Raw genomic sequence first — 19,264 nt, forward strand, 5'->3', positions numbered from 1 at the left:
TGTTGTGGGAGTCAGACGGCTTGATACGTGTAAGGCAGATATAGCAGTGCCTGGTGCAGAGTGAATACTCCGTAAGCAGTCATTATTATCTCTTTTAATCCATACAACCCTGTTGTTGGTAGGCATTGTCCCCATTTTACAGAGGAAGAAACTGAGGCTGAGAGAGTACATGACTTTCTTCAGTTTACACACAAGCCATGGTTTGCTGGAGCCGGAGCTTCGGGCCCCCGGGGCCAATGCTCCTCCTGTCATTGGGCTCAACAGTCCAGGCAGAGGCAGCTGAAAACCCTGTTTTTCCACTGCAGCCCAGCGTGTGTGCGGGGGTGAGACTTGGGTACTGAGAGGGCCAGGCTCCCCTCCTGCTAGGCTGGGAGCCTCAGTCTCTGCCAGCTGCCTGTGCTGGGCTCATTTGCTTCTTCACCCCATGTACTCTAGGGCTATCCTGTGTAGGGTGAATCACTGTGGGGCCTCAGGACATTATGGCTAGTTCCTGAGCTCCCACCACCTGGGCCTTTGGGCCTTCCTGGTCCTTGTGTCACTGTCATCCCCCTCACCAGGATGATCGACTGGGTGTCCTGGCCCCTGGGGAAGAACATTGACAAGTGGATCATTGCACTGCTGAAGGGCTTGGCTGCTGTTAAGAAGTTCAGCATCTTGATTGAGGTTTCACTCGCCAAAATTGAGAAGGTTGGTGGGCCCCTTTCCTGGCCCCTGCTTATGTTCCTTCTGGCCAGTCTCTTGCCAGGGACATTGTAGATCTGAGAGGCAGAGCACCGGGGCTCCCACCCAAACTCTCTGTGACTTGGGACATTTCACTGCCCCTCTCTGAGCCTCAGGTTTGCCCATTCTTCCCTCTGACTGCTCATTCAAGCGTGTCTGTGAAACTTTTGAGTGTCTGTCTGTCCATCCATGCATCTATCCATCCAATATCTAATATCTTGTCCACTTCACCGTTTGTCTGTCCATCCAGGTGTGTGAGCATCTCGGGGTTCTTGCTCTGGCATGGGTCTGCTGCTTCAGCTCCAGTGTGTCTGACCCCCTCAGGCCTGTGGCTGCACTCAGCCTGGGGCGGTCCAGGCCTGGGGACTCCTGACGCGGGATTCTATTCCAGGTTTTCTCCAAGCTTCTGTACCCCATTGTCCGGGGAGCTGCCTTGTCTGTCCTCAAGTACATGCTCCTGACCTTTCAGCACTCCCACGAGGCCTTCCACCTGGTAAGGGCCCGTCCCTGTTGCATGTCCCACTGGTCTGGCTGCAGGCCAGACTAGCTGTTTTGGTTGGGGGTTCAGGAGTCAGGGCTTGAAACCCTTGATCTTAGGACTGGAGGATACTTGAAACCCTAATTTAGAGATAGGAAACTGAGGCCAGAGAATTTATACGGCTTCTCCATGGGCCCATAGTGGAGTGACAAGTTAGAATGATAACAGCTAATGGTCCCTGGGTAACATCTATGTGCCAGTCATAGTGTTAAAGGCATTACTAATGTGCACGCACTTAACTGACAAGAACAACTGCAAGAAGGAGGTCCTGCCATTTTCTCCACTTTTCAGCTGAGGAAATGAGTTTAGGGAGATTAAGTCCTTAGACACACAGCTAGTGAGCAGCATGGAAGGATTCTGGCCAAGTTGGTATGACTCCTGACCCCAGTGCTCTTCCTGTACCCTGCTGCCTGCCAACAGCTGGTGGCCTGGCCTCCAGCTCAGGGCCCTTACTGCTGGCTTCCGGGCCCTCCCTTGGGAAGGGCAGCCTATGGTCCGGGGGCTGGCTTCCCCCTGCCAGCCTGCTGTGGATCTGCAGATGGGGCCGTGGATTCGAAGGCCCCGGTCAGAGCCGGAACTTCCTGCTTTCCTATTTGCTGCAGTGGGGGAAGCACAGAACCAGGGATTGGGGTGCTCAGGGTTGAGTCCCAGCTCTGCTCTTTGCCAGATGTGGTGGCCTTGGGCTAGGCACTTACCTCTCACAGGCTGAGCACAAGGTAAACTTCTCCCATAGTGGGACAGGGTTAAATGAGATGATATTTATCAAGAGCTTCCTCATACCAGGGACTTGACAGTCATACCAGGGACTTGACAGATGTTGGCTTCTTTCCATACTTGCCTGGGCTCCCCCGCTCCCAGGTCCTGGGGCCTGACTCTGTCCATCCCTGGGCCATGCTGCTGTGGCACTGCCATGGGTATAAAAGGTAGTGCTCCGTAGCACAGAGGTTTTGGATCCAGGCAGACCTGGTTCAGACTCCAGCTTCTCCCGTAAGCCACAGTGAAGTCCTCCCTGGGAGTCTTACTTAACTTCTCTATCTAGGAAACGGGGAGAACAGTCACGGCCACATACAGTTATTGTGAAGGGGAAGCGCTTGATATGGATGCTTGGTGAAAGAATGAGAGTTTTTTGCCCTGGCCGGTTGGCTCAGCGGTAGAGCGTCGGCCTGGCGTGCGGGGGACCCGGGTTCGATTCCCGGCCAGGGCACATAGGAGAAGCTCCTATTTGCTTCTCCACCCCACCCCCTCCTTCCTCTCTGTCTCTCTCTTCCCCTCCCGCAGCCAAGGCTCCATTGGAGCAAAGATGGCCCGGGCGCTGGGGATGGCTCCTTGGCCTCTGCCCCAGGCGCTGGAATGGCTCTGGTCGTGACAGAGCGACGCCCCGGAGGGGCAGAGGATTGCCCCCTGGTGGGCAGAGCGTCGCCCCTGGTGGGCTTGCCGGGTGGATCCCGGTCGGGCGCATGCGGGAGCCTGTCTGACTGTCTCTCCCCGTTTCCAGCTTAAAAAAAAAAAAAAAAAAAAAAAGAATGAAAGTTTTTGTCCACAGGTGGCTGGCCGCTCAGGCTCCGTCAGGGCTGACCACCCCCTGGCTCTGCTGCAGCCCCAGCATCATTGCAGGGTGGGCAAAGAGGCGCTGGTCACTCAGGCTTTCCGGCCGGCCAGTTGGCTAAGGCTTACTTGCTAGGGCTTGGATGTAGGCTTCCCCTCAACTGTGAGGAGGGAATGATTGGCCCCATTTTATGGGTGAAGAAATTGAGGCGGGGTGTCCTAGGTCACAGATCTAGTAAGGGGGGTCCCCTGCCTGCAGAGTGCAGAGCCCTGTGAGGGTCAGAGGGACGGAGGTCAGGTGGGCATAGCTCCCGCCTCGGAGCTCCGGGTGTGTGTGGCAGGGGCCAGCAGCCCCTGTCTCCGGGAACCGGTGCTGAGCCTGACCCCACTCAGGTGGGCATAGCTCCCGCCTCGGAGCTCCGGGTGTGTGCGGCAGGGGCCAGCAGCCCCCGTCTCCGGGAACCGGTGCTGAGCCTGACCCCACTGTGCTCTCACAGCTCCTCCCTCACATCCCCCCCATGGTGGCCTCTCTGCTCAAGGAGGACTCCAACTCGGGGACCAGCTGCCTGGAGCAGCTGGCAGAGCTGGTCCACTGCATGGTATTCCGGTTCCCGGGCTTCCCGGACCTGTATGAGCCCGTCATGGAGGCCATCAAGGTGAGTGGCAACCCTCCACATCGACACAAGAGTTATTTTGGGCCTTGTTTGAGGCCAAATGATAGGTTGGCGGCTGCCCCCATTGCTGGGTCCCTGGCCGTCTCTCCATCACTTCCTTGGCCCATCCTGCGCTTCAGGCGTGCTGAGCTACCTGCCGTTCCCAGAGGGGTCATTCTCTTGTGATTGCTCTGGGCCTTTTCTTTCTTTTTTTTTAAATTTATTCATTTTAGAGAGGAGAGGGAGAAACAGAGAGAGAGAAGGGGGAGGAGCTGGAAGCATCAACTCCCATATGTGCCTTGACCAGGCAAGCCCAGGGTTTCAAACCGGCGACCTCAGCATTTCCAGGTGGACGCTTTATCCACTGCGCCACCACAGGTCAGGCGCTCTGGGCCTTTTCATTCGCCATTCTCTCTAACTGGAAACTCTTCCTTGTCTGCCTGGACCATCCCCCCATGTCCATGAGGGCTCTGCTTACGTATTATCCTCCCTTAGGAAGCTTCCCTGATAAGTCTCAGTACCTTCCTGAGGCTGGCCCCAGGCTGGGTCAGGGTCTCTCTGGGCTCCCACAGCCCCAGGATATCCCTCTGCACACATTGTCACTGTCTGTGTGTCTGTCTCCCGCTCCAGACCGTGAGCACTCCAGAGCAGGTATTGTTTACAGTTGTTCACAGGACTTGACTAATCCCCTGTTGTGTGCCAGGCACAGACTGGGAACTGGGGACACAGCCATGAGTCACCTCCACTGAGGAGCTTTCAGCCTGGAAGCAGGCGACAAACTTCTATAAAAGGAGCTCTGATGTAAGCAGCTTATGAAATGCCTGTGAGGGTCAGCCAGGAGCAGTGAGAAACCCGAGGAGGGAACGACCTCCAGTAGAGCAAGAGGGCTTCTGAACTGGGCTGGCTCGGCTGCTAGGCAGCCACTAACATCTGTAGATAGTACCACATTTGACAATGTTTTCCCATATGTTTTCTAATGCTCTCAAGAGACCTCCCAAGCAGATGCTGTTGTTATTTGTTTTATAGATGGGGAAAATGAAGTTTGGAGAGGTCTGGTGACTTGTGCAAAGTCACGGAGATAGTGAGAGACACAGCCAGGCCTAGGTTGCGTCACACAGAGGGCAGGTCCAAGCATGGGTGAAAGATAGCTAGGTAGGTGGCAGCCTTTTCAAAACCTCTGATCTGATTTCCAAGTCTGTAGCACGGCAGATAGGTAACCTGAAAAGTGTCCCACTACAAAACACCTAGGAATGCTTGTTAAAATATAACAGATATCTTTTCAAGTATGTAGCTGAACTTGCAAGAAAGTAAGGGGGAATCCCCAGGAGTCATAAAAGGAAAACTGAGTTCCAGAATGGGAAGTGAGAGATGACGCTCTTTTGCTCTGGGTGGGGAGGGAGTGTGGTTAAGGTGGCCGCCTTAGGCAGCCAGGGCTGGAGCTGGTGGGGACAGGAGGTGAGGCTTAGGGCCTGCCCCTGGTAGGGAGTTAGCTCTAATAGGCCCACAGAAACCAGGACCCAAGAAAGGCTTTACTGTTAGCAAGAGTTGATCTAGAAAATATATACATATGGTCCCAAATAAATGTTAAGGAAACTTTTCTGGCTTGGTCTGGGCCCTGCATTGGAAAACAAGAAATTTGCAATTAGTGGCCTGCCATCATGTCAGTTTAAGGGTTCAAATTCACACCATCTTAGGGTTATGGGACCCCTAAGCTAGACACTAACATTAAAAGTAGTCATAAACTGGCCCTGGCCGGTTGGCTCAGTGGTAGAGTGTTGGCCTGGCGTGCAGGAGTCCCAGGTTTGATTCCCGGCTAGGGCACACAGGAGAAGCGCCCATCTGCTTCTCCACCCCTCCTCCTCTCCTTCCTCTGTCTCTCTCTTCCCCTCCTGCAGCCGAGGCTCCATTGGAGCAAAGTTGGCCCGGGTGCTGAGGATGGCTCTGTGGCCTCTGCCCCAGGCGCTAGAATGGCCCTGGTTGCAACAGAGCAATGCCCCAGATGGGCAGAGCATCGCCCCCTGGTGGGCATGCTGGGTGGATCCCGGTTGGGTGCATGTAGGAGTCTGTCTGACTGCCTCCCCCTTTCTAGCTTCAGAAAAATACAAAAAAAAAAGAGTAGTCATAAATTTAGGACAGAGGGAAAGGGAATGATAGAATGGGATAATCCTGAAGGGAAAGGGGGGAGGGCGCTGTTGGGAGGGGGACAAGGGAGATGTTGAGGGGAATATGGGGGAGGGGGGATGCATTCGGGGCAACACTAGAATCTATGTAAACACAATAAATTAAATTTTTTTAAAAAGTCAAACTTGCAATACTCAGGTTTGCCTAGTTGAAACAAAAGAAACTGCTTTTAAACCACTAAGCTAAGATTCTCCTGAAGATTTGAGTTTATAATTCAAAAATTACAAAACATCCAAGGGAACAATCTACTGTGAGTGCGAGTTGGTAGATACAACAAACAAAATCTTTGACAGTTACTGGGATCTTTTCAGTTTTTTCAACTTAACATAAGGAGTTTAAGGCCATGGTCAGGTAGCTCAGTTGGTTAGAGCATCGTCTGGATATGCAAAGGTTGTGGGTTTGATCCCAGGTCAGGGCAGATACAAGAATAACCAATGAAGGCATAAATAAGTTGAACAACAAATCAATGTATCTCTACCCTTCCTTCTTTCCCTTCCCCCTCCCCCTCTTCCCCCTCCCCTCCTCCCCCCTCCCCCTCCTCCCCTCTCTCCCTCCTTCCCCCCTCCTCTCCACCTCCCCTCCCCTCTTTCCCACCTCCCTCTCTTCCACCCCCTCCCCCTCTCTCCCCTCCCCTCCCACTCTCCCTCCTTTCCCCCTCCTCTCCACCTCTCCCTCCTTTCCCCCTCCTCTCCACCTCTCCTCCCCTTTCCCACCTCCCTCTCTTCCACCCCCTCCCCCTCTCTCCCCTCCCCTCCTCTCCTCTCTCCCTCCTTTCCCCCTCCTCTCCACCTCTCCTCCCCTCTTTCCCACCTCCCTCTCTTCCACCCCCTCCCCCTCTCTCCCCTCCCCTCCTCTCCTCTCTCCTTCTCCCTCCTCCTCCCCTCCCCTCTCTCTTACCCCTCTCTCCCTCCTCCCACCCCCTTCTCCCTCCCCCATCTCCCCTCTCTCTCTCTCTCTCTCCCCCATCCTGTCCTCTCTCCACCCCCTTTCCTCTTTTCCCCTTCCAGTTTCTTCTCTCGCTCCCCTCCTCCCTCCTCTTGCTGCTTCTCTCTCTGAAATTAAAAAAAAAACTACTTAAACAGGAGAAAGAGTTTAATAGAGCTCACATACAAAAAGGGTTGGCTTGCTAGGTTGTGAGTCCCTGTCACTGGGGGTAGGTAAGCAGAGGAGAGAGGACTTCCACTCATTAGAAATGACTGTTACTTGCTTCTGCTAGATTATGAACTTCTGGGCAGGGATACATGTTATTTTAATCTCTGGGCCCAATAAATGTCTGTGAGAGAATGCGTGTATCTGTAATGTGAAGAACTCTCACAGAGATGTGAGCCGGGAGACAGAGCATGGTCCTGCACTGGGGATGGAGGGAAACGCTTCCTGGGTGAGACCTGGGCTGGGCTGCTCAGGGCTATGATCTGAGCCCAGGGCCAATACCTGCACCACGAGGTGCAGAGAGGTGGGCTTTATAAGACAGGCGCAGATAGTGTGGGGACTCCATTTGAGAAGATCCTGAAAACCCTTATAAAGAGAGGTTAGGGGCTAGACCTTGAGAGGTGGGGACCAGCAGGGGGAAAGGTGAGGGGCGGGGATGTGCAAGTCCAGTTTGGTGGTAATGTGTGGTACGGTGAGACCAGTGAGGGCAGCAGATCAGAGCAGAGGGCCTGGCAAACCAGGCTGGGTGACTGCTTCATCCAGCAGACCTGGGCTTTTCACATGTTTCCACTGAGCAACTTGACGTTGGAGGAGGAGACTTACCCCAAGCAGCCTGACAGGAGCTCAGAGTTTCTCTAAACTCTCATTGTTCTTCAAAGGTTCAAGTATAGCTTCCATAATTACACTTGTTTTAATATAAACATGTTTCTCACTTGAATATTAGAGAACCTAGCTCCAGGAAGATGTGCTACTTTTGTCCTGTGGCTGTGGATACCCCTCGGTACAAGCCAGTGTGCACCGCTAAAGCCTGCGGGGGTTACTGTGTCGGAGACTCTTTCACATGTGTCCCATGAGGACATCCTTCTTGTACCGAGGCTCCTTTGTAAACAAAGTCTGGAAATTTCTCTGACATAGACAGTTGTATTGGTTATGGCAGTTTCTTCGGGAGCTGTGGTTCTTGCTAAGGGAGCCACTGTATGTGAATTTCCAGTAACATTTGGAACTTGAGAGTTACTATATTTGGAAGTTCTTGTTTTATTTCCCTAAGAGGACAAAGTGACCTTCTTTGGGAAAATGGCATTTGAGGGTTTTTTCTCTTGTGGATAATTTTACATCTTCTATGTGTGTGTGTGTGTGGGGGGGGGTGGTTCTGCCTGCCTTTTTGTGCCTATTTGTTCGTGTTGTGTGGATTGGGGATTGGAGAGGGTAAGAAGAAGAGAAGGGAAGGGACTGGACTGAGAGAGACCGTGCTGAGCCCACAACTCTATTTCACCTTTGGCAGCGCCTACATTTCTGATTGTCTGAGAGATGACTCACTAATCTGATACATGATCGAGGTGGCCCTGACGAATGACTGAGCAGAAGTGTGGAAGCACTGCTTGCGCCTGACCTCCACAGTGGGAGACCAGTGCTCTCGGCGCCGGGCTGGTTTGAGCTCTAGAGCCCTGAGCAAATCTAGGGACTGTGCTCAGGATCTGGAAGTCAGAGCAGGGCAGGAGGAACTATTCTGAATGTCACTTAATCTACTAAGGAACTCTACACGATGCTTAGGTGCTTTTCTTTACAATATGCCGCTATTAGAGCTACTGCTCGGTAATATTCTTTAAGGTGCAGCTGTTTAATTTGAACAGGATAATGAGTAGGAAAGCCTGTTGATTCCCGAGCCTGTGACCAAGGACCCATACCTCAGACCCGTGGGATCCTCCCACCGTCCTGACGTCCTGACGGTAGGATCAAGTTCCAGGGGGGTAACTAATTCAAAAGAGCCGACTCTGCAGACTTAAACGGAGATGGAGAAGCAGGGGCCTCGCTGTGTGCAAGCACTCCGAAAGCCCAGAGTGCCAGGCTGACATCAGGTGGAGTATCCTCACTTGACAAAGGAGGAAACTGAGGCCCAGGGAGGTTAACGGTCTCAGGCTCACCGACCATGGCCAGACAGGTAGTGAGGACAAGAGTCAGGACTAGGATTGAGATTTTGACAACACTGGATCTGACCTTTGGGCCCGTTCTGTCATTGCTCAGAGTCTGTCATACCCTGGGCTCTTCTAGGAATGTACAGAGTCTTCACTTACTACCTGTATGTTCCTGGAAAAGTCTTTGTCGGAGTCTTAGTTTTTTCATCTGTTGAGTGGGGATTTCACTACCTTCTTCAGGCAGTTGGGACATGGAAGATCATGTAGGAAGTGAGAAGCTAGAATAAGTTTGGAAACAGGAGCCTATTCATACACATCTTTAGAACATTTGTGGGGCAGTGTGCTTGGGTGACTGTGGGGTAGGCTGTAGTCCAAGAAGGCTTCCCAGAGGGGGTGATATTTTTAGAGCTGACCCTGGTACCCACTTTCCTGCTGGCTTGTTCCCTCCTAGGACCTCCACATTCCCAACGAGGACCGCATCAAGCAGCTGCTCGGGCAAGATGCCTGGACCTCACAGAAGAGCGAGCTGGCTGGCTTCTACCCTCGGCTCATGGCCAAGTCAGACACGGGCAAGATTGGTTTAGTCAATCTGGGCAACACATGCTACGTGAACAGCATCCTTCAGGCCTTGTTCATGGCTACTGAGTACGTGCTGCTTTTGAATTCCCTGTCTGTCCCCGCTTCTTTCATTTGGGTTCCCTGGTGTGTGAGGATGAGGATGGGGGCTGGAGGAGGTGAGTCCTGCTTTGCATTGTTGGCATAATTCCCTGCCTACTGTGGGTATGTGAAGGACAGGCGAGGGACCCAGAGGTCTCCAGGCCCTGCCGAGGCAGTTGGTGGAGACTGGATGGGCACTGGAGATGGGGCTCCAGGGGTGAGCTGCAGTGGGGAGGGGTTGGTGGGCAGAACTGACTTTTCTCCTAGAGTCCACGGAGTGGATTGTCTTCGAGAGTAGAGCTCCCCCTCATCCTGATATTAGATGTCCCCTCTAACCCCCACTCCCCGAACTCCCCATTTACTAAAACAAAATCTTTATTGTCAGTGGCTACCTTTCCAACTTATGGCTTACTTAAAAATCGCTCAGGGTTTCAGCCACAGAAGTAGACTGACTGCTTTTTCTTCCTCCAATTTTCTTTTTTTTGTTGTTTTGTGTGTTAAAATGCACATAATGTAAAATTTACCTTCTTAAACATTTTTAAGTTCAGTGGTATAAATATATTAAAGTTGTTGTGCCACCACCACCATTCATTACCATAACTCTTTTCATTTTATAAATCTGAAACTGTATCTATTATTAAACAATAACTTCCCATATTTTCATTCTCCCCTCCCCCCAGCCACTGTTAAATTTTGTCACTGATTTTGTCTCTATTCTAAGTACCTCATATAAGTGGAACCGTACAGTATTTATCTTCAAGATTTATCCAAATTGTGGCGTATTTCAGAATTTCTTTTCATTTATTTATTTATTTATTTATTTATTTGCAGAGACAGAGAGAGAGTCAGAGAGAGGGATAGATAGGGACAGATAGGAACGGAGAGAGATGAGAAGCATCAATCATCAGTTTTTTGTTGTGACACCTTAGTTGTTCATTGATTGCTTTCTCCTATGTGCCCTGACCACGGGCCCTCTGCAGACCGAGTAACCCCTTGCTCGAGCCAGTGACCTTGGGCTCAAGCTGGTAAGCCCTGCTCAAACCCGATGAGCCTGCACTCAAGCTGGCGACCTTGGGGGTCTCAAACCTGGGTCCTCCGCGTCCCAGTCCGATGCTCTATCCACTGCGTCACTGCCTGGTTGGGCAGAATTTCTTTCCTTTTAAAGGTTGAATATTCTACTGACTGTATAAACCACATTTTGGTAATCTGTTCATTGGTCCTTGTACACTGGAGTTGCTTCCATGTTTGAGCTACTGTGAATAATGGTGCTGTGAACATGGGTGTACAACTGTTTCTTCAAGACCCTGCTTTCACTTCTTTTGAGTATGTACCCAGAAGTGGAATTACATTTTTAACTGTGACAGAGACAGAGAGAGGGACACACAGACAGGAAGGGAGAGAGATGAGGAGCATCAAGTCTTTGTTGCAGCACCTTAGTTGTTCATTGAATGCTTTCTCATATGTGCCTTGACGGGGGGCTATAGCAGAGCAAGTGATCCCTTGCTCAAGCCAGCAACCTTGGGCTCATGCCAGTGACCTTGGGATTCAATCCAGCGACCTTTGGGCTCAAGCCAGTGACCATGGGATCATATCTATGTTCCCTTGCTCAAGCCAGTGACCCCACTCTCAAGCTGGTGAGCCCGTGCTCAAGCCAGATGAGCCTGTGCTCAAGCTGGTGACCTTGCGGTTTCGAACCTGGGTCCTCAGTGTCCCAATCCAACACTCTATCCAGTGTGCCACCGCCTGGTCAGGCTATATTTTTAATTTTTTGATGAACCACGCTACCGTTTCCATACTGGATGCACCATTTTACATTTCCATCAACAGTGCACAGGGTTCTGTTTTCTCCACATTCTGGCCATCACTTACTTTTTTTTTGTTTGTTTTTTGCGTTTTTGGTAGTTGCCATCCTAATGGTGAGGTGGTATCGTTGTGGTTTTGATTTACATAATATCTGTTTGATTTGATAATACCCTAATGATTCGTGATGTTGAACATGTTTACATTTGCTTATTAACTGTTTGTATATTTTCTTTAGAGAAATGTCTGTTGAAGTCCATTGCCTGTTTTTGAATTGGGTTTTTTTGTTGAGTTTTGGAGTTCTCTATATATTCTAGATATTAATCCCTTATCAGTTATATTATTTGCAATTTTTTCCCCAGTCTGTGAGTTGCCTTTTTACTCTATGGACAGGTTTTTTTCTTTTTGCTATTGAAAAAGGTTGCTTTTGGCCTGACCTGCGGTGGCGCAGCAGGTAAAAGTGTCGACCTGGAACTCTGAGGTCACTGGTTCGAAATCCTGGGCTTCCCTTGTCAAGGCACACACAGGAGTTGATGCTTTCTGCTCCTCCTTCCCTTCTCTCTCTGTCTGTCTGTCTCTCCTCTCTCTAAAATAAATAAATAAAATCTTTAAAAAAAAAAAAAAAAGAAAAAGGTTGCTTTTGGCCCTGGCCAGTTGACTCAGTGGTAGAGTGTCGGCCTGGTGTATGGATGTCCCTGGTTTGATTCCAGTCAGAGCACACAGGAGAATCACCCATCTGCTTCTTCATCCCTCCCCTTCTCGCTTCTTTCTCTCTCTTTCTCCCTCTCTTTCTCCCTCTCCCTCTCCCTCTCCCTCTCCCTCTCCCTCTCCCTCTCCCTCTCCCTCTCCCTCTCCCTCTCCCTCTCCCTCTCCCTCTCCCTCTCCCTCTCCCTCTCCCTCTCCCTCTCCCTCTCCCTCTCCCTCTCCCTCTCCCTCTCCCTCTCCCTCTCCCTCTCCCTCCCTCTCCCTCTCCCTCTCCCTCCTCCCTCTCCCTCTCCCTCTCCCTCTCCCTCTCCCTCTCCCTCTCCCTCTCCCTCTCCCTCTCCCTCTCCCTCTCTCCCTCTCCCTCTCCCTCTCCCTCTCCCTCTCCCTCTCCCTCTCCCTCTCCCTCTCCTGCAGCCATGGCTCAATTGGAGTGAATTGGCCCCAGGCTCTGAGGATGGCTTCATAGCCTCTGCCTCTAGGCACTAAGTAGAGCTAGGTTGCTGAGCAATGGAGCAACGCCCAGATGGGCTTGCTGGGTCAATCCCAGTTGGGACACATGTGGGAGTCTGTCTGCTTCCCCTCTTCTCACTGAATTTAAAAAAGGTTGCTTTTTAGTTACTTATTATTGCTTATTGAGATATAATTGACATTAACATATTAAGTTCAGATATACAACATGATTTGATTTATGTATGTTTTACTAAATGATACTATAAATCTAGTTAACATATATCACTACTACACATAGCTACACATCTTTTCTTGTGATAGAAACTTTTAAGATTTACTCTTAGCAACTTTCAAATATGCAATAAAATATCTATTAACTGTAGTCACCATGCTGTACCTTACATTCCCCATGACTTATTTAGAACTGGAAGTTTGTACCTTTTGACCCCTTCTCCTGTTTATTCCACTCACCACTGCTCACCCCTGGCAACCAACAGTTTGTTTTTTGAACCTATGAGTTTATTTTTTTGAGCTTCCACATATAAATTTGCTCATAAAATATTTGTCCTTTTCTGTCTTACTTATTTTACTTAACATAATGCTCTCTAGGTTTATTTAGTTGTCACAATGACAGGATTTCCCTTTTTGTCATGGCTGAATAATAATCCATATATATTGTATATAGTTTTCCTTTATCCATTCATCTCTCAGTGGACGCTTTAAATTGTTCCCATATATTGGGTGTTATAAATACTGCTTACAGTGAACATGGGGGCATATATGTCTTTTCAAAATAGTGTTTTTGTTTTCTTTGGATAAATACGTAGGAGTGAAATTGCTGGAACATATGGTAGTTTCATTTTTAATTATTATTATTTTTATTTATGACAAAGATAGAGCCAGAGAGAGGGACAGACAGACAGGAAGGGAGAGAGCCAAGAAGCATCAATTCCTCGTTGCAGCACCTTAGTTGTTCATTGATTGATTTCTTATATGTGCCTTGACCAGGGGGCCAGAGCAGACAGAATGATCCCTTGCTCGAGCCAGCAACCTTGGGCTCAAGCTGGTGAACCTTGCTCAAATCAGATGAGCCCGTGCTCAAGCTGATGACCTTGGGGTTTCGAACCTGGATCCTCCACGTCCCAGTCCAATGCTCTATTCACTGTGCCACCGCCTGGTAAGGCTAATTTTTAATTTTTTGAGGAACCTTTTTACTGTTTTTCATAGTGGCTGCACCAACTTACATTCCTACTGACAGCGCACAAGTGTTCCTTTTCCTCATCCTCGCCAGCACAGTTTCTTGTCTTTTTGATAATAGCCGTTCTAATGGGTATGAGGTGGTATCTCAGTGTGGTTTTGATTTGCATTTCCCTGGTGATATTGAGACCTTTTGCATGTCTTCTTTGGAAAAATGTCTGTCAGATGCCCTGCCTATTTTTTAATCAGATTATTTTTTTGCTATGGGTTATATAGGTTCTTTATATATTTTGGATATTAACCCTTTATCAGATTTATGATTTGGCAAATGCTTTCTCTCATTCATGGGTTGCTTTTCGTTTTTTTGATGGTTTCCTTGGCTATGCGGAAGCTTTTTAGTTTAATGTAGTTCTACTTGTTTTTATTGCCTTTGTTTTTGGTGTCAGATCTAAAACCATCATCATCAGGACCAATGTCAAGGAGCTTATAGCCTGTGTTTTCTTATAGGAGTTAGATGTCTTCAGGTATTACACTCAATTCTTTAATAAAAGAGAGAGAGAGAGAGGGAGAGAGAGAGAGGAGGAGAGATAAAGAGGGAGAGGGGAGAGACAAGAAGCATCAACTCATAGGTGCTTCATCTTAGTTGTTTTTTGATTGCTTCTCATACATGCCTTGACTGGGGGGCTCCAGCTGAGGCAGTGACCCCTTGTTCAAGTGGTGATCTTTGGGTTCTAGCCTGTGGCCTTGGGGTTTTGAACCAGGACCCTCAGCATCCTAGGCCAACACTCAATCCACTGTGCCACCACCGGTCAAACTATATTTAATTCTTAATTAATTTTGAATTGATATTTGTGTATGGTGTAAGATAGTAGTCCAGTTTCTTTTGCATACAGTTGTTCAGTTTTTCCAACACTATTTATTGAAGTAAATATTTTTTCCCCATTGAACATTCTTTTTTTTTAATTTTTTTTAATTTTTGTATTTTTCTGAAGCTGGAAACGGGGAGAGACAGTCAGACAGACTCCCGCATGCGCCCGACCAGGATCCACCCGGCACGCCCACCAGGGGTGATGCTCTGCCCACCAGGGGGCGATGCTCTGCCCCTCCGGGGCATCGCTCTGCCGCGACCAGAGCCACTCTAGCACCTGGGGCAGAGGCCAAGGAGCCATCCCCAGCGCCCAGGCCATCTTTGCTCCAATGGAGCCTCGCTGCGGGAGGGGAAGAGAGAGACAGAGAGGAAGCCATTGAACATTCTTGGTTCTTTTGTTGTATATTAATTGACCATATATGAATGGACTTATTTTGGGGCACTGTATTCTGTTTCATTGGTATGTGTGTATGTTTTTATGCTAACACCATACTGTTTTGGTTACGATAGCTCTGTAATATAATATAGTTTGAAATCAGGAAGCATAATACCTCCCTCCAGCTCTGTTCTTTCTCAAGATTGCTGTGACTATTCAGTCTCTTGTGGTTCCATACAAATTTTAGGATTTTTTTTTCTATTTCTGTGAGAAATGCCATTGGAATTTTGATAGGGATGTCATTGAATCTATCTATAAATTGCTTTGTGTTATGTGGATATTTTAACAATGTAATTCTTTTTATTCATGAGCACAGTATATCCTTCAGTGGCATATAAAAATGCACCAGGCCCTGGCTGGCTGGCTCAGTGGTAGAGCGTTGGCCTGGCGTGTGGAAGTCCTGTGTTCGGTTCCCGGCCAGGGCACACTGGGGAAGCGCCCATCTGCTTCTCCACCCTTCTCCCTCTCCTTTCTCTCTCTCTCTTCCCCTCCTGCAGCCAAGGCTCCATTGGAGCAAAATTGGCCCTGGGTGCTAAGGATGGCTCCATGGCCTCTGCCTCAGGCACTAGAATGGTTTGATTGCAGCAGAGCAAGGCCCCAGAGGGGCAGAGCATCGCCCCCTATTGGGCATGCCAGGTGGGTCCCAGTCGAGCACATGTGGGAGTCTGTCTCTCTGCCTCCTCCCACCCCACCCTGCTTCTCACTTCGGAAAAATACAAAAAAAAAATGCACCAGGTTTCTGAATATTAATTTTGTATCCTGCTACTTTACTGAATTCATGTATGAGTTCTAATAGTTTTTAAAATTTTTTGGTGGAGTCTTTAGAGTTCTTTATATAGTATGTCATCTCATACTAATGACACCTTTACTACTTTTTCTAATCTGGATGCCTTTATTTCTTTCCTTGTCTGACTGCTGTGGCTAGGACTCAGTACTGTGTTGAATAAAAGTGGTGAAAGTGGGCATCCTTTTCTTGTTCCTGATCTTAAGGAAAATGCTTTTAGTTTTTCCCTGTTGAGTATGATGTTGGCTATGGGTTTGTCATTTATGGCTGTTATTATTGTTGAGATATATTTTCTCTGTCCCCACTTTGCTGAGAATTTTTATCATAAATGGGTGCTGGATTTTCTCAAATGCTTTTTCTGCACCTAATGATATGATCATATGGTTTTTATCCTTCATTTGGTTTATGTGGTTTATCACATTAATTTATTTGAGGATATTGAACCAGCCATTCATCCCAGGAATAAATCCCATGGCATAGGATCTTTTCAACATATTGCTTTATATACTTAGGTGTTCCTATGTTGGGTACATAAATATTTACAAGGATTATATCCTCTTGTTGGATTGATCCCTTTATGATTATGAAATGTTCTTTTTTGTATTTGTTAAAGCTCTATCCACTGCACCGTCGCCTGGTCAGGTCAAATTTACATTCTAAAGGAATGGGACCCTACTCCTACAGTGAAAAGATGGTTAAGGATAAATCACACAGCCTGACCAGGGGGTGGTGCAGTGGATAGAGCGTCAGACTAGGACGCGGAGGACCCAGGTATGAAACCCCGAGGTCACCAGCTTGAGTTCAGGCTTATCTGGCTTGAGTGTGGGATCATAGACATGACCCCATGGTTGCTGGCTTGAGCCCAAGGTCGCTGGCTTGAGCAAGGGGTCACTCGATCTGCTGTAGCCCCCCAGTTAAGGCACATATGAGAAAGCAATCAATGAACAACTAAGGAGCTGCAACAAAGAATTGATGCTTCTCATCTGTCTTCCTGCCTATATATCCCTATCTGTCCCTCTCTCTGTCTCTGTAACCAAGAAAAAGAAAAAAAAGAAATCACACAGCTGATGATGCTTAGATAAAAGGAAGAAAATTACAAGTGAGGACACCAATTAAGAAGCAATATGGAATTATCTTAAATAAGAGTTTTACTGGTTTTTGTCAGATATTATTTAATATTTTTATTAATATTTTAAAACTCTTATAATATAGTTTTGTGTACATATTTTATTGTTTTTATTTAAGTATTAAATGCATGAAATAAACTGCCTTTCAGTATATCATTTTTTTATACTTAAAATAGTCATGCCTGACCAGGCAGTGGCACAGTGGATAGAGCGTTGGACTGGGATGCGGAGGACCAAGTTTGAGACCCCAAGGTCGCCAGCTTGAGCGTGTGCTCATCTGGTTTGAGCAAAGCTCACCAGCTTGGACCCAAGGTCGCTGGTTCGAGCAAGGGGTTACTCGGTCTGCTGAAGGCCCACGGTCAAGGCACATATGAGAAAGCAATCAATGAACAACTAAGGTGTCGCAATGAAAAACTGATGATTTATGCTTCTCATCTCTCTCTGTTCCTGTCTGTCTGTCCCTATCTATCCCTCTCTCTGACTCTCTCTCTCTGTCTCTGTAAAAAAAAAAGAAAAGTCATTAGGGCAGAGAACTGGTTGTTAAATTATTTGAATCTCACCACTGCCTCCATCCTTCCTGTGTTTTGTATTTTAATCCATTCAGCCACCCTGTATCTTTTGATGGGTGCATTTAGTCCGTGTGTGTGTGTGTGTGTGTGTGTGTGTGTGTGTGTGTGTGTGTGTGTATGTATGTTTTCAGTGAGAGGAGGGGAAGGAGAGACAGACTCCCACATGTGCCCCAGCTAGGATCCACCTGGAAGCCCACTAGGAGGTGATGCTCTGCCCATCTGGGGTGTTGCTCCATTGCTCAGCAACCAAGCTCTTAGTGCCTAAGGTGGAGGCCATGTAGCCATCCTTAGTTCCCTGGGCGAGCTTGCTCCAATCGAGCCATGGCTATAGGAGGGGGTGAGAGAGAGAGAAGCAAGAAGAGGAGGCATAGAGAAGCAGATGGGTGCTTCTTTTGTGTTCCCTGATCAGGAATTGAACCTGGGACATCCACACACCTGACTAATGCTTTTACCACTGAGCCAACTGGCTAGGGCCCCATTTACATTTAAAGGAATATTGGTAGATATAGTTATTGTTTTATTATTCATACTTTTGATCTTTTCATTTTTCCCTCTTAAAGAAATTCCTTTAACATTTTTTGTAATATTGGTTTGGTGGTGATTAACAACTCCTTTATCTTTTACTTGTCTGGGGAGCTCTTTATTTCTCCATCAATTTTGAATGGTAGCCTTGCTGGGTAGAGTAATTTTGGTTGTAGGCCCTTATCATTTAAAATATTTTGTGTCAACCTCTCTCTGGTCTGCAAAGTTTCTTTTGAGAAATCAGCTTGTAGTCTTATGGTTGCTCCTGTGTAGGTAACTAACAGCTTTTCTCTTGCTGCTTTTAAGGTTCTCTCTTTGTCTGTAACTTTTGGCATTTTAATTATGATGTGTCTTGGTGGGGGCCTTTTTGGGTTCTTCTTCTTCTTTTTTTTTTTGTGTATTTTTCTGAAGTGAGAAGCAGGGAGGCAGAGAGACAGACTCCCGCATGCACCCGATCATGATCCACCAGGTATGCCCACCAGGGGGTGATGCTTTGCCCATCTGGGGCATTGCTCCATTGCTACTGGAGCCATTCTAGTGCCTGAGGCGAAGACCATGGAGCCGTCCTCAGCTCCCGGACCAACTTTGCTCTAGTGGAGCCTTGGCTGTGGGAGGGGAAGAGAGAGATAGAAAGGAGAGAGGAAGGGTGGAGAAGCAGATGGGCACTTCTCCTGTGTGCCCTGGCTGGGACTTGCACTTGCCAGGCCGATGCTCTACTACTGAGCCAACTTGCCAAGGCCTCTTTGGGTTCTTCTTGTTTGAAACTATGCTTCCTGGACTTGTGTTCAGGTTTTTAACCCTTTGGTTTCTCTTCTTGTGCTGCCACTTTTATAATGTTATGTTTAATAAGTTCCCAGAGGTCCCTTAAACTACCATCATTTATTTTTTGATTCTTTTTTATTTTTCCTGTCCTGACTGGGTGTTTTCTGCTCCTCTGTCTTCCAAATCGCTGATTTTATCCTCTGCTTCAACTACTCTACTGTTGATTCCCTCTAATGTATTCTTCATTTCAGTTATTCTTCCTTTCTGACTGATTCTTTTTAATGTTTTCTATCTTCATTTTTGTTTCCTAGCTCTTGTTTAAAGTTCTCAATGAGTTCATCCCCTAAGTTCATTGAACATCTTACAACCAGTGTTTGAATTTTGCATCTTGTAAGATTGCTTGTCTCCATTTTTGTTTAGTTCTTCTTTTGGAGTTTATCTGTTTTTTCTTTGGGATATGTTTCTTTGTCTCTTCATTTTGGCTGCTTACCTGTGCTTGGGTAGATGTATACATCTCTTGGTCTTGGCAGAATGGCCTTATGTGGTAGATGTCCTATGGAACCCTGTGGCACAGTTTCCCTGGTCACCTGTGCTGGGTGCTCCAGGGTGTCCCTGGTGTGGGTTGTATGTGCCCTTTTGTTGGAATTCAATATTGATTGCTATTGGCTGGTCAGTGGGGTGGGGGGGA

At 47.9% G+C, this 19,264-nt stretch overlaps 1 protein-coding gene across 1 annotated transcript in view; it reads left to right on the forward strand.

Moving 5' to 3' along the window:
• USP35 (ubiquitin specific peptidase 35) overlaps positions 1-19,264 on the forward strand; it is a 40,034-nt gene that overhangs the window by 10,701 nt on the left and 10,069 nt on the right. Inside the window, exons 4-7 of the mRNA XM_066369444.1 lie at positions 558-687; positions 1,112-1,213; positions 3,301-3,459; positions 9,151-9,344. Of these exons, the coding sequence (XP_066225541.1) occupies positions 558-687; positions 1,112-1,213; positions 3,301-3,459; positions 9,151-9,344 (585 nt within the window). The remainder of the gene's footprint in view (positions 1-557; positions 688-1,111; positions 1,214-3,300; positions 3,460-9,150; positions 9,345-19,264) is intronic.

Source organism: Saccopteryx leptura, chromosome 1, assembly GCF_036850995.1.
Source record: "Saccopteryx leptura isolate mSacLep1 chromosome 1, mSacLep1_pri_phased_curated, whole genome shotgun sequence".
Lineage (NCBI taxonomy): Eukaryota > Metazoa > Chordata > Mammalia > Chiroptera > Emballonuridae > Saccopteryx > Saccopteryx leptura.